Raw genomic sequence first — 15,132 nt, 5'->3', positions numbered from 1 at the left:
TACATTATATAATCTCTTTATATGCTGTTGACCTTGATCTTTTATTTGTTTTACCAGATTATCATCACTTTGCCTTATACCAATTTTCTGATCTATTTTCCATCTAGATTGCAATTGTCCATACTGGAACCATGTATAATTTCTTCCTTCATCCCTCAATTTCTCCCTAGATTTCAACTGTAATTCCCCTTTTTCCATAGTCAAAAGCTCTTTGTGATAACTTCCATTTTTTGTAATATATTTATATTCTCTATCATATGTCTGGGGATGGCCCATATTGGTATCTTTCCATCTAACTTATATTGATATTTTTTCCAAATCCTCAACAACGCACTTCTGACCATATTATTCTTAAATGTCTTATCAATTTTCTTGTCATATATTACATATGCGTGCCATCCATATAACAAACCATAACCTTCTATATTCAAAATCCTTTCCTCTGTTAAATTAATCCAATCAGAAATTAAAGTTAAAACAACTGCATCATAGTACAATTTCAAGTTAGGGATTTTAAACCCCTCTTTCCTAACGTCTTGCATTATTTTTAACTTTATCCTCGGTTTTACCCTTCCATACAAATTTATTAATCCTTTTGCCATTCTTGTAAATTTGCATCTTTCTTCAAAATTGGAATCATTTGAAACAAAAATAAAAATCTAGGCAAAACATTCATTTTATAGCTGCCACTCTTCCCAACAATGATAATTGTAACTTCTTCCATTTCTCCATTTCTTTAATTACTTTTCCCCACAATACCTCATAATTGTTTTTATATAATTTTACATTCGATGCTGTAATGTATACTCCTAAGTATTTAACCTTTTTAACTACTTCATATCCAGTTATTCTTTCTAATTCTTCCTCTGATGTGTATTCATATTTTTAATTATCATTTTGTCTTCTGTTGATTCACTTTAAACCCAGATACCTTACTATACTGATCAATTGTCTCCATCAAATATACAGCTGAATGTATTGGTTGAGATAAAGAAACAACCAAATCATCTGCAAACGCTCTTAATTTATAATCTTGATTTTTAATTCTAATTCCTTTTATTCGATCTAAACCACGTATCTTACTCAATAATATTTCCAAAGTTAGAATGAATAATAATGGTGACAAGGGACATCCTTGTCTAGTCCCTTTCTCAATCTTGAAAGATTCTGTTAATCCACCATTTACTATTATTTGAGCTGTTTGCTTTTGATATATAGCCTTAATTGCTTGAATAAAATAATCCCCAAATTGCATTTTTTTTTTATTCAAAAAGTTTTACAAAAAAAATTTTTTCCCCCTTTCCCCCCAACCCCTCTCCCTTCACAAACCCCCTCCCCCCTCCCCCCCTGGCTTCCCGGAACAAACACAAGGTATAGTTAAAAATAAAACAAACATATGCTAAAAAATTTTTTTTTCCAAAAACTATTATACCAATTCTCCCTCTCTAACTCTGACTTCCTCCTTACATAACCAAATTCTTCAAAAAATTAACAATAAACAGTAATAAAATATGTAAATCAGTAGAACAAATTAATCCTAAAATATTTAAAACCAGCTAAAGCATAAAAATCCAATCCAGTTCAGAGAATATCTCCCTTATAGGTTCTATAACCATATAACCATATAATTTCCCCCCCAAGTCCTTCTTACATAAGATCTTTCAAGAATATTCTATTTAAAATTCAATACAACAGATTATAAAATTTATAAAATTTCAATAGAGAAAATTACAATATTATTTAATTAATTACAATATCTATTCAACTTTAGTCCTTCCTCATCAAAGTCCAGTATATCCAAATATCTAGTCTCTTATAATCACGAATTGCCTTTCGGGGACACTAATATTTTTGTCTATTAATATTTTAAAAAAACCTTGTTTCAAAAATAATACTTTTGTCTCTTGCCATTTTTTTTGGTGCATTAATCTCTGTCTTTCCTTCGTTGCTCCTTTTAAAAAGTCAATCACAATATTTCCTAGTAATTCCTTATGTCCAGAAATCCAAAAATTACTGCCGTATATTCCATCAGTCCAAAAAGAGAACTCTTGGGAAACATTAAGCTTGTGAGTCTTTTCCATTTGAGGAACAATCTCCTGTAGCACAAATTCAGGCAGCTCATCCAAACTATTTAAAGAAAACTTCTTTAAATCACCTTGTTTCTTCACGATCAAATCTTCATATTTATCCACTTTTATTTGTATGTCCTCCATTCCATTTTCCGAATAATTGCACTGGTTAATTTGCTCCAAACTCTCATCCAAAACGTCCCCATTTTTTATCAGTTCGTATTTTTGAATAATTAAATACATACTTTCTGTGTAGTCCTGTATAAAGTCACGAATCCATTCTTCTGAAAGAACCTCCATAACAAAATTCCTGCTGAGAATCCCCTTGTAAAGTACTTAAACAGCGTAATATAATCCAACAGTCCACAGTCAAACACAATAAGATAAAATCTCCATTCAGTTTCGATTCAACAGCAAAGCTCCCTTTGATGTATCGCTCTGCTTTCAGTTTCTCTAAAACGAAACTGAAGGGGGGGGCGGAAGTCAGAAAATCAAAAATACTTGCAAACCAATAATTGTTCCTCACACTCGTTCCGCCTGCTTTTCGTATCCACAAAAAGAAATCAATTGTTAGCAGAAGTGGACACCTTCCTCTTTTCCTGCTTTTTCAGGAGCGCAGAGAATACTGGAGGTGGGGGAGGGGTAAATAAGGGGATTCAACCGTTCAGGGCTTTGTATTACAAAAACAAAGCCCCTAGGAGAATCTACCCAAATCCTCCCCCTTGCTCTGTCTCTCTCTTTCAACCAGAGAGAGAAATGAAGCCGGGATCAGTTGTTAAATCCGGCTTTTACCATATTCAATGCGGAGTGCCATAAATTAGCACCCAACGAGAAGGGTGGCGCCACCCAGAAGCCCCCAAATTGCATTTTTTCTATTACTTTAAACAAAAACTGCCAATCCAATCTATCAAAAGCTTTTTCGGCATCCAAAAAGAGGAATGCTGCTGAAACCTGGCTGTTTCCTTCCAAATATTCAAGTAAATTTACAATTTGTCTCATATTATATCTCATCTGTCTCCCCTTAATAAATCCTGATTGGTCATTATGAATTAATTGATTCATCAGTGGCATCAATCTATTCGCTAGTATCTTAGCAAATATCTTATAATCAGTATTTAAAAGCGATATTGGCCTATAATTCTCTGGTTTAACACCATCTCGATCTTCTTTAGGTATTAATGAGATAAAAGCTGTCCTCCATGAAGGAGGAGCTTCTCCTCCCCTTTGTATTCTGTTAAATAACTCCTTAAGTGGTACAATCATCTCATTTTGTAAATTTTTATAATAAGTAGTTGTCAAGCCATCTGTACCTGGTGCTTTATTCGCTTTAAGCTGCTTAATTGCAAACACTATTTCCTCTGAAGAAATTAATTGATTCAACTCTTCCCTTTGATCTACTGTAATTTCTAAAATACCGTGGTCCTGTAAATATCTATCTATATCTTTATCACTAATCACATCTCTAGAATATAACCCCACCAACTTCTTGTGCATGTTTGTGTGGGGGACAAAGCCGAGAAATTATTTTAAAGAGAAACAGGGGCTTTAGGAAACTTCTTAAAAGCCAGTCTTAATGCAACAAGTAGGCACTGGGCGGAGAGAAGGTGGAAAGACATTCAAAACGACCTTGATCATCTATCCGCTTGGTCTAAAAATTGGCAGCTCCAAATTTCAACCAGTAAATGCTCAGTACATATAGGAAAAAAGAACCCAAAAACTAAATACATACTAGATGGACATTACCTTACAAACGACCCCCATCCCGTCAAAGACCTTGGAGTTTTCATGTCAAATGATCTAAGTGCCAAAGCCCACTGCAACTACATAGCAAAAAAAGCTCTAAGAGTTGTAAACCTAATTTTGCGTAGCTTCTTTTCCAAAAACACCACACTACTAACCAGAGCATATAAAACATTTGCTAGACCAATTCTAGAATACAGCTCGCCAGTTTGGAATCCTCACCACATCTCTGACATCAATACAATTGAACGTGTCCAGAAATATTTTACAAGAAGAGTTCTCCATTCCTCTGAAAACAATAAAATACCCTATCCCACCAGACTTGAAATCCTAGGCTTAGAAAACTTGGAACTCCGTCGCCTTCGACAAGACCTAAGCTTAACTCACAGAATCATCTATTGTAATGTCCTTCCTGTTAAAGACTACTTCAGTTTTAATTGCAATAATACTAGAGCAACTAATAGATTTAAACTTAATGTCAACCGCTTTAATCTAGATTGCAGAAAATATGACTTCTGTAACAGAATCATCAGTGCTTGGAATACTTTACCTGATTCTGTGGTCTCTTCCCATAATCCTAAAAGTTTTATCCAAAAACTTTCTCCATTCCTAAGAGGATCATAAGGGGCGTGCATAAGCGCACAAACGTGCCTACCGTTCCTGTCCTATTGTTTTTCTTTTCTTCTTCCTATATATATGCTTATACCTCCTTATATTTCCCATATATGTGTTTATTTACTATATAATCTTTTTGTATGATACCTACATATATTGTTGTGACAAAATAAAATAAATATAAATAAATAAACAAAAACAAAAGAGATCACTTCCCAGGGTTTACGTCCATTCTCAATATTATTTACTTAATTTTATGCTATTTTTCACGTTATGCCAAACTGTAAAGAAAATGCAGTTTTTTTTAAAAAAATCTCAGTATGATGTTTAATTAAATTGCCATCCACTAGCAAGAATTATATATCTGGCTGCCCGCCCAATCACAGAACTGCTGCCGAAAGTCTTTTTCTGGCAGGCGACGCAATACACCGGGACTCTCTCAAAGCACAGTCTACCCCGTAGGATGGTTGTTGTAAAGAAAAATGAGTCCTAAATCTGCCGCCTTGAACTCCGGATGAAAAGGTAGAAGCCAAATCTAGTAAATAAATACTTACTTAAGGAAGCGGCGCAGGTCTTTGCGTGTTTCGCGCTCCGATCCAGCGAAGTAGAAAAAAACAGCCCCACCTCCCAGCCACATCATCCGGTTGCCCAAGACGGGAACTTCCTTGCTGTTTCTTCCCCTTAATCCGGGTTTCGCACACTTTCTCTCGAAACAAGAGTCTGCGCATACGTTTACGCTTTCTCTCAGCAGGCTCGGCCCATTGGGACGGGTGTCGGGGAAATAATTGCTTGGTACCACTAGTGAAACGCGAAGGAGAGACGCTACGCTCTTCTCTTTTTCTACCCCGGTTATTGGCCACAGTGAATCTGTAATGACTTGTCTCCTGCAACTTAATCGGCCGCTCCAATCGTCTAATTTGCTATAGTTTTTGATTGTGGTACGGTCCTTTCTGCCTGACTCCTCCTTATTTTCTCTTTTCGGTGGCGGGTGGAAAAGCTCGATGCGGCTCTCGTCCATGAAGAAACTTCATTGCTTTTTATTTATATGATGCAGCAATAGAGGCCATAGGATTGCGTGCACCGAGTACGGAGCCCAAAGGCACCGGGTAAGATTCTGGCAGCTGCACGGATCGCTCTTGAGAGTTATAGAAAACCTTCCTTTGATGCTAGTCGCTGTCCTCTCAGTTCACTAAGGTTAGAATAGTCTCCACGTGGATAGCGTGAGGACCAACTGCTTGCTTGTATGGATAGGCGGTTGCTACCCGATTCTGCAAATAAATGTACAAGGGATTTGTACCTTAAAGTCACGTTCCCAAAAGTGGGAGGGAAAGAGAGCGCAAATTAATGGAACAATTGGGAAATACACCCAATTGTTTGCTGTGCACTTGCACCTGCAGGCCCTAGTGCATACTTTTCAATGTGTATTCCACATTGTATGCTGGTTTGTAGAATAGAATTCAGAATAAGAGTTGGAATGGCCTCTCTAGGAGTCTCTGGAGGCTAGGGACTGCAAAAAAGTCACTTCCTGTCCAACCGGAAGTTTTGCGCCTCCGTAGGGCCTGGGGGGTGGGAGGCAGTTTTTGCCCTCCCCAGACTCATAGAGAGGCTCTGGAGCCAGGTGAGAAAGAAAAATGGGCCTACAGGGCCATCCAGTGCCGGGGGGAAGGGGAGGTCACGCATGCACAGGATGGGGTGCATAGAATTATGGATGTGGGCATGTGGGTGCGCAATACTCCCCCCCCCCCGCAATGGCAAAAAGGTTAACCATCACTGCTCTATACAGTAAGTAAAAATAAGACCAGGAGCTGACTGTGGCTCAGGTCATGAGCTCATTGCAATATTTAGTCCTAAAGAAAGTAGAGAAAAGCACTAGGCCACTGAGATATGATCTGAATCATATCCCTGATGAATATACAGTAGAGATGACAAATAGATTTAAGGAATTAGGTCTGATAGAGTGCCTGAAGAACTATGGACGGAGGTTCACAACATTGTACAAGAGGTAGCAACTAAAACCATCCCAAAGAAAAACGCAAGAAAGCAAAATGGCTGTCTGAGGAAGCTTTGCAAGTAGCTGAGGAAAGATGGGCTAATGGCTGGGCTACCATTTGAAGCAACCCAGGAGGCTTCCCTGGTGGTCTCTTTGCTGCTGCACAGACAGTGCAACTTTTTATATAAGATTCAATGTCCTTTTTAAGTACTGGCCACCAGAATTGTCTTTTCAAGAGATGTAATGTTTTCACGAACCCAAAATGCCCCGCCATGTTAGCATCGTGGCAACGTTGAAGTATGGCCTCTCTCAGAGATGCAGGGACATATATTTTTGCCCCCACCCAAGCCAGTCCATCGCGAAGAGTGCACTCATGCGAATGGGCCAAGAACCAGTCGTCCTTGTTTAAGGCTTCCTTGAGCAGTTCTTCCCTCCAGGAATGTATTGCAAGGAAAAATTAAAACAGTTAAAGTATTGGGCCCACCGAGCTTGTTTTGGCTATAGTTTTCTGGGAAGAAGGGGATGACCGAGAATGAGGTGGCTGGATAGAGTCCGGATTGACTGACATGTTGTGCAATTTCAGCTTAATGTCAGACTGCCTCCGATTAATACTTAGGAAAGAAACACCTTGACTTCATTTGAAAAGTACTTTTACTAAATACATCTGAATGCAAACATAGAAAAGCTGAAACTGAAGCAAAATATGGTGGACAGCACATATCCCTTCATTAGTCCCTCCTCCCCCCAAAGGTCAGACAGTTCTGGGCCAATGCCAATTCCCTCATGGGCCACATGGTAAACCCCTTCCGATGATCTACTTCTGCTTGGAATGCCTGGAATGCAGTGTACGTTGATAATTCCGCGCCTCTGGTCATCATGCTGATTTTGAATCCCTTCCTTCTCCTTTCCAGTAATTGTCAGCTGACGATCTTAAAGGGCCCTCACCCCATTATCATGTAAGGCAATGTTACAGCATAAAACATTGAATTACTTAACACTAGACAAGGTAACAATCTAAACAATCTACCAAAATATAAATACACAATTAGCAGTGAAAATTGGTGAGCAGAGGCTGACACTATGCTAAAGCCTTTGATTGTGTGAATCACAACAAATTGTGGCAAGTTCTTAAAGAGATGGGTGTACCAGACCATCTCATTTGTCTCTTGAGAAACCTATATATGGGTCAAGAAGCAACAGTGAGAACTTGTTACGGAACCACTGATTGGTTCAAAATTGGGAAATGACTCCAGCAAGGCTGTATACTGTATACTGTCACCCTGCCTATTTAACTTAAATGCAGAGCACATCATGAGAAAGGCGGGGCTAGACGAATCAAAAGTTGGAATTAAGATTGCCAGAAGTATCAGCAACCTCAGATATGCAGACGATACCACTCTAATGGCAGAAAGTGAAGAGGAACTAAAGAGCCTCTTGATGTGGGTCAAGAAGGAGAGTGCAAAAGTTGGCTTGAAACTCAATATTAAGAAAACTAAGATCATGGTATCCGGTCCTCTCAATTTGTGGCAAACAGATGGGGAAGAAATGGAGGTAGTGACAGATTTTATTTTCTGGGCTCCAAGATTACCACAGATGGGGACTGCAGCCAAGATGGGGACTGCAGCCAAGAAATTAAAAGGCGCTTGCTCCTGGAAAGCTATGGCAACTCTAGACAGCATTCTAAAAATAAGAGACATCACCCTGCCAACAAAAGTGCATATAGTCAAGGCTATGGTTTTCCCAGTTGCAATGTATGGCTGTGAAAGTTGGGCCATAAGAAAGGCTGAGTGCCAAAGAATTGAGGCCTTTGAACTCTGGTGCTGGAGAAGGCTCCTGCGAATCCCTTGGACTGCAATTGCGATCAGTCCTAGAGGAGATCAACCCTGACTGCTCTTTAGAAGGCCAGATCCTGAAGATAAAACTCAAATACTTTGGCCATCTAATGAAAAGGAAGGACTCACTGGAGAAGAACCTAATGCTGGGAAAGACTGAGGGCAAAAGAAGTAGGGGACGACCGCGAATGAGGTGGCTGGATAGAGTCACTGAAGCAGTAGGCATGAGCTTAAATGGACTCCAGAGGATGGTAGAGAACAGGAAGGCCTGGAGGAACATTGTCCATGGCATCGCAATGGGTCAGACACAATTCACAACTAACAACAACAATCATTCATTATTTCATTATTCAATGATTCAATACACAATTCTAATACTAATTCCAATATTAGACATACAAAATTATTTTAATCATATTCTTTACAATCACAAATCTATATAAATCTGATAGTAATACAGATTCTTATTTCTACCTAACTTCTAGTCATGCTACCATTCTAAAAAAGAAGGGAAAGAAAGAGAAAAAGAAAAGCAAATCAAAACATCAAAAAAAAAGAGAAACTCTTTCCTTTCTAACCATCATCTCTTCCCCGCTTCAATACTTTAGTTGCAGTGCTTTTTTTGACTTGCCTCTTGAATCTTTATCTCTGTCTTTATCTACTTTTTGACTATATGATCTAAGTATTACTCCCATTTTTACCCTCTTCCACTGCCTAGCTTCTAAAGTATTTGCCCAAACCCCTATCTCCTGTTCAAGAGCATCTTCCTGTATTTCCAATTCTCATTTCAACTCTCTTAAAATATTTTCCCCCTGTTTTAATTCATCAATCACTGTTATTTTTATTATTATCTCGTCCTTGTCTTCTTTTATTTGCTGATTCTTCAGTTCTATCTTTTCCTCCATTACTTCTGTTAGCTCCTTCTTTTTCTGAGCATCTAGATCTTTACTCATCCCTTGTATAGCATTTTTCAATTTTTCCATAGTCTTCTTGGATCATTTCTCCATGATGTTCTTTGTGCTTTGGAAAATTAACGCCATCTCCTTCAAAGTTCTATTCATTTCTTCCTTATGAAGCATCTTATTTTGTTTTTAAAAGAAAATCCCACTTTTGCCAGTAGTCCAAAAACCATTTATTCAGACCTAAAAGTGCCCTTCAAGAAGTACACTGATCAGGGAGGCGTGGCCAACATTTATTTATTTATTTATTTATTTATTTATTTATTTATTATTTAAATTTGTATACCGCCCTTCTCCCGAAGGACTCAGGGCGGTTCACAGCCAAGTAAAAAATGCACAATACATTATAAATACAATTAAAATACTAGTAAAAAACTTATTTAAATTGGCCACAATTAAAATTTGGAGATAAAACCCATTAAAAACCCATAACTTAAAAAACTAACCCAGTCCAGCGCAGATAAATAAGTAAGTTTTGAGCTCGCGAAAGGTTGAGGTCCGGAAGTTGACGAAGTCCTGGGGAGTTCGTTCCAGAGGCGGAGCCCCCACAGAGAAGGCCCTTCCCTGGTGTCGCCAGGCGACACTGTCGCCGACGGCACCCTGAGGAGTCCCTCTCTGTGAGAGCGCACGGGTCGGTGAGAGGTATTCGGTAGCAGCAGGCGGTCCCGTAAGTAACCCGGCCCTATGCCATGGAGCGCTTTAAAGACGTTCACCAAAACCTTGAAGCGCACCCGGAAGGCCACAGGTAGCCAGTGCAGCCTGCGCAGGATAGGTGTCACTCGGGAGCCACAAGGGGCTCCCTCTATCACCCACGCAGCTGCATTCTGGACTAACTGTAGCCTCCGGATGCCCCTCAAGGGGAGCCCCATGTAGAGAGCATTGCAGTAGTCCAGACGAGACGTCACAAGGGCGTGAGTGACTGTACACAAGGCATCTCGGTCTAGAAAGGGGCGCAACTGGCGCACCAGGCAAACCTGGTGGAAAGCTCTCCTGGAGACGGCCGTCAAATGGTCTTCAAAAGACAGCCGTGCATCCAGGAGAACGCCCAAATTGCGCACCCTCTCCATCGGGGCCAATGACTCGCTCCCGACAGTCAGCCGCGGACTCGGCTGACTGTACCGGGATGCCGGCATCCACAGCCACTCCGTCTTGGAGGGATTGAGCTTGAGCCTGTTTCTCCCCATCCAGACCCATACGGCTTCCAAACACCGGGACAGCACTTCGATAGCTTCATTGGGGTGGTCCGGTGTGGAAAAGTACAGCTGGGTGTCATCAGCGTACAGCTGGTACCTCACACCGAAGCCACTGATGATCTCACCCAGCGGCTTCATATAGATGTTGAACAGAAGGCGAGAATCGACCCTGCGGCACCACAAGTGAGGCGCCCGCGGGGTCACCTCTGCCCCGTCAACACCGTCTGCGACGGTTGGAGAGATAGGAGGAGAACCACCGATAAACGGTGCCTCCCACTCCCAATCCTCCAACCGGCGCAGCAGGATACCATGGTCGATGGTATCAAAAGCCGCTGAGAGGTCTAATAGGACCAGGGCAGAGAATAACCCCTATCCCTGGCCCTCCAGAGATCATCCACCAACGCGACCAAAGCTGTCTCAGTGCTGTAACCGGTCGGAAGCCGGACTGGAACGGGTCCAGATAGACAGTTTCCTCCAGGTGCAGAAACTGATATGCCACCATACTCTCTACAACCTTCGCCGCGGCGGGTTGGAGACCGACGATAATTACCTTAAACAGCGGGTCAGGAAGGCTTCTTGAGGAGGGGCCTCACCACCGCCTCTTTCAAGGCGGCCGGAAAGACTCCCTCCAACAAGGAAGCACTCGTAATCCCCTGGAGCCAGCCTCGTGTCACCTCCTGAGTGGCCAGCACCAGCCAGGAGGGGCACGGGTCCAGTAAACACGTGGTGGCATTCAATCTACCCAGCAACCTGTCCATGTCCTCGGGAGTCACAGGGTCAAACTCATCCCAAACAACATCACCAAGACCGCCCTCAGATACCCCGTCTGAATCGCCACAATTTTGGTCCAGACCGTCCCTAAGCTGAACATCGCAATGAGATGACGCAAACCCCGGGAACTCTGGGGTGAGTGTCGAAATTCCCATCAAAATGGAGGTCTGCAACAGACCATAGCTGTTCTGCAGGGACAGCGAAGAAAGAATGCACTGGCTGGAGTGAACAGGGAAGTTGCAAATTCCCTGCAGCACCAGCATTTCGCCTTCGACCCAGTGATGAGGAGAGGCAGCCATTAAAGGTAAAGGTAAAGGTTCCTTTCGCATTTACGTGCTAGTCGTTGCCATTACAAGCTGCCAAAAAGTCGGGACGACCACACAAGTTTGTGCAGGAGTGAAGAAGGAATAGTGAATTGGATGAACTATTGGAACCGGGTGAGTGAATACCAACTACAAAAAAAGCACTTTAAATTTGATATCTGCAAAAAAATAATTTCGGCGATTGAATAGTGGCTAAATTGAAAAGGATTGTAAACACAACAAAATAAAAGGAACAGAAGCAATACCCAAAGACCCAAAGATTTGAGAGAAATTTGACTTTTAAAATTGAACTAGAGACCCCTCAAACAAAAAAGAGAAAACTAATTAAAGTTGGAAATTTGGACAATTGGAACTTTTAAAACTGGTTATAGATTACAAAAAGGAAAAAGTGGAGAATTTAAAACTGCAACGCGGTGGAATATCTCTGATTTTCTTTTTCCTCTGTATACTGGAATTAAGTAAATTTGAACACAGATTTTAAACGGAACTAATTGGAAAAAATAAAAAGTTAAAACAAAACAAGGTGTGGCTCTAAGGAAACAAAATGGATGCTTTTGTAAATTGTGGATTAGAACTGTGGATTTTAAAGTGATATCTAAAAGCGGAACAGAAAATTACAAGGATCAATAGCCATTGTTGAAAATCTTCCTAGAACGGTGATAAGACTAGTGAGAACTGAAAGGGAGGATTTGGTCAATAGATTGTTTGACTGTGATAAGAACAAGAATTGCAACTCTAAAAAGGATACAGAGAATAATTGAAATGATTATGATTTCAAGATATGCATATGATTTTTAAGTAGGAATTAAAAGAAACAACCACAAGACTGGACTGAAAACTAGATCGAGAAAAAACAGGAGCTACTCCAGAACTGACAGCAAATAAAGAATCTAGGATGCAAAAACACAAAGTTAAAGGATTATACAAGAATCAAAAGAGAGAAATAAAAATGGGGGAAGAGGGAAAAAGGAGAATGGATAGAAATATAAGACAAGCAAAGAAAACAAGGAATTTTAAGATTAAAACTAAAATATTAATGAGATGGGAATATATATATAATTGATTTTTTAAAATAATGGAAATGTTCGCTTGTTTCTTTACCTTCTTTATAAGATTAAGAGTAACAATTTTAAAATTCTGTCTGTCATTTGCACCTCTATAACTGTCTGGTTCGGTTCTGCAACCCAACAAGAAAAACACAGACTTCAGAGGATAATTAGAACTGCAGAAAAAATAATTGCTACCAACTTGCCTTCCATTGAGGACCTGTATACTGCACGAATCAAGAAGAGGGCCGTGAAAATATTTGCAGATCCCTCGCATCCTGGACATAAACTGTTTCAACTCCTACCCTCAAAACGACGCTATAGAGCACTGCACACCAGAACAACTAGACACAAGAACAGTTTTTTCCCGAAGGCCATCACTCTGCTAAACAAATAATTCCCTCAACACTGTCAGACTATTTACTGAATCTGCACTACTATTAATCGTTTCATAGTTCCCATCACCAATCTCTTTCCACTTATGACTGTATGACTATAACTTGTTGCTGGCAAGCCTTATGATTTATATTGATATATTGATCATCAATTGTGTGGTAAATGTTGTACCTTGATGAACGTATCTTTTCTTTTATGTACACTGAGAGCATATGCACCGAGACAAATTCCTTGTGTGTCCAATCACACTTGGCCAATAAAATTCTATTCTATTCTATTCTAAATGTTTTATTGAAATTTAAAATGATTGATGCTGATGTTATGGAGAGTGAAAGGAAAGAAACTAGTAGAAAGCAAGGAACTTTAAGATTAAGATTCAAACATTAATGAGATAGAAATACTAGGGTTTTTTAGTTGAAATAATGGAAATGAGTGTTTTTTCTTTTTTTCTATAAGATTAAGAATAATAACTTTAAAATATTTATTGAAAAATAAAGAGATGATTGATGCTGATGTTATGGAGATTGAAAAAAAGGAAATTAGTAAATGGGAATATATAGGTTTAACATAAATAGGAAAAGACAAGGCGGGGGAAGGGATAGATTTGACTAAAAATTTAAATTTGGGATGGAGGGTTAGATTAGAATTATTGATGAAAACTGCAAAAAGGGAAATTAAAAAAGGGGAAGGAAAATATATTGATAAAAACATAAAAAAGAAGTTGGGGGAAATTGAATTGGATGTGACTATGTACCTGGCTGATATTTTGTTCAAAAAAGATATATTGTGTGTTGTCCATGTGGAAAAAAAATTTCAAAAAAAAGAAGAAATACACTGATCACAGTTCTTTGTATCCCATAGGAAATCAATCAGTTCTGTTTAAATAGTCCCAGGAGTTATCAAAAGCCTCTTTACGTCCCCTTTACAGGTTCATTCTTTTAGTAGAACTGTCAGCCTCCGCATGCTGCTTTTATTGTTTTATTGCTCAGTTAATTGTTTTATTGCTGTCTTTAATGCTAGGAAATGGAAAGGGGTACTGTATCTTTAATTATGGGTCAGCTGCTTCAGCTGCCATAGGTGGTGGGGAGGCTAATCCAGAATCAAAACTGATGAATTCAAAATCTAAGAAGCGGGCTGATAACCCTCGCAGCCAATGATTCGTGCATAGCAGAGAAATGACATCATCTGAAGATGACCTCCACGTGACGCTTTAGGGAGAAGTGGATTGGACTCAAACTGTCTGACCTTTGGAGGGAGGTGGGATGTATGTGGGGACATGTATGTGTAAGACACGCCTATTATTCAGAACTTGCTTTACTTTGTTGCATTCAGTTCATTCTCAGTAAAAGATACCTTTCTCTACAAACGATGGAGTTGGGGTTTTTCTTTCTTGAGTTTCGAAAGGAGGCATGTCTGACAATAGCATTCAGGGCAGTGGTGACATTCAATTTTTTTCCTTACTGGTTCTGTGGGTGTGGCTTGGTGGGGAGGTCCTGTGACTCGATGTCACAGCCATGCCCACTCAGTCACATGACACCCCCCCACAAAGCCACACCCATAGAACCTGGTAGGAAAAAATATCTGTATGAGCCCGAGAAGGGCTCATACTGAATGCTGTGGCAGAGAGAAGCTGAATTTTTCTCCCTCGATTCACAGTGGAGTTGCTGCTCCCTTTATGGTCCCCATCCTGGCCCCCTCCCTCCCAGGAGTCGAAGTACCTTAAAAGGGATAGGCTTCATTAGCTCCACTGTGAATGGAGGAAGAAAAGTTTGGATTCTCTCTGCTGCATTTAACACTGAATTCTGTGGAATATCGAGTGGCCAGAAGGTCCGAGCGAGCGGCCAGAAGAGGTGAGCAGCAACCAGGCGGGCTGGTGGGGTGGGGCCAACCAGGGGTGATTTTTAGTGGTTTGGCAAACTGATTCAAATCGTCCCTACCGGTTCACCTGAGCCAGTCCAATCCAATCAAATTTCACCCCTGATTCAGGGGCACTTTAATTAAATAAATTCCTTGTTCTCATATTTGAGTCTTCAGTAGTTGTGGGGTAGTTAGATATAACCCAGTAGATACAATCCTTCATATAAGTATTCCCAGACTTGCATATTTTCCTTTCATCAGCAGGTAGTGCTCTCAACTTAAATTTCAATGTTGTCACTAGTCAGTCTAATTTTAATTATTTTGATTGTAATTTCAATTGT

General features: G+C 40.1%; 2 protein-coding genes across 2 annotated transcripts in view; one reads left to right on the top strand and one right to left on the bottom strand.

Moving 5' to 3' along the window:
* The window catches only part of IRAK4 (interleukin 1 receptor associated kinase 4), a 30,145-nt gene extending 25,024 nt beyond the window's left edge, over nucleotides 1-5,121 (bottom strand). Inside the window, 1 exon segment of the mRNA XM_058190133.1 lies at nucleotides 4,979-5,121. The gene's annotated coding sequence lies outside the window, so the exon portion shown is untranslated.
* TWF1 (twinfilin actin binding protein 1) overlaps nucleotides 1-5,530 on the top strand; it is an 84,334-nt gene extending 78,804 nt beyond the window's left edge. The window contains 1 exon segment of the mRNA XM_058190149.1: nucleotides 5,422-5,530. Coding sequence (XP_058046132.1) covers nucleotides 5,422-5,484 — 63 coding nt within the window. The 3' untranslated portion in view covers nucleotides 5,485-5,530.
* Nucleotides 5,531-15,132: the final 9,602 nt, after the last annotated feature.

This window comes from Ahaetulla prasina, chromosome 7, assembly GCF_028640845.1.
Source record: "Ahaetulla prasina isolate Xishuangbanna chromosome 7, ASM2864084v1, whole genome shotgun sequence".
Classification (NCBI taxonomy): Eukaryota; Metazoa; Chordata; class Lepidosauria; order Squamata; family Colubridae; genus Ahaetulla; species Ahaetulla prasina.
This window is presented reverse-complemented; position numbering and strand designations above follow the sequence as displayed.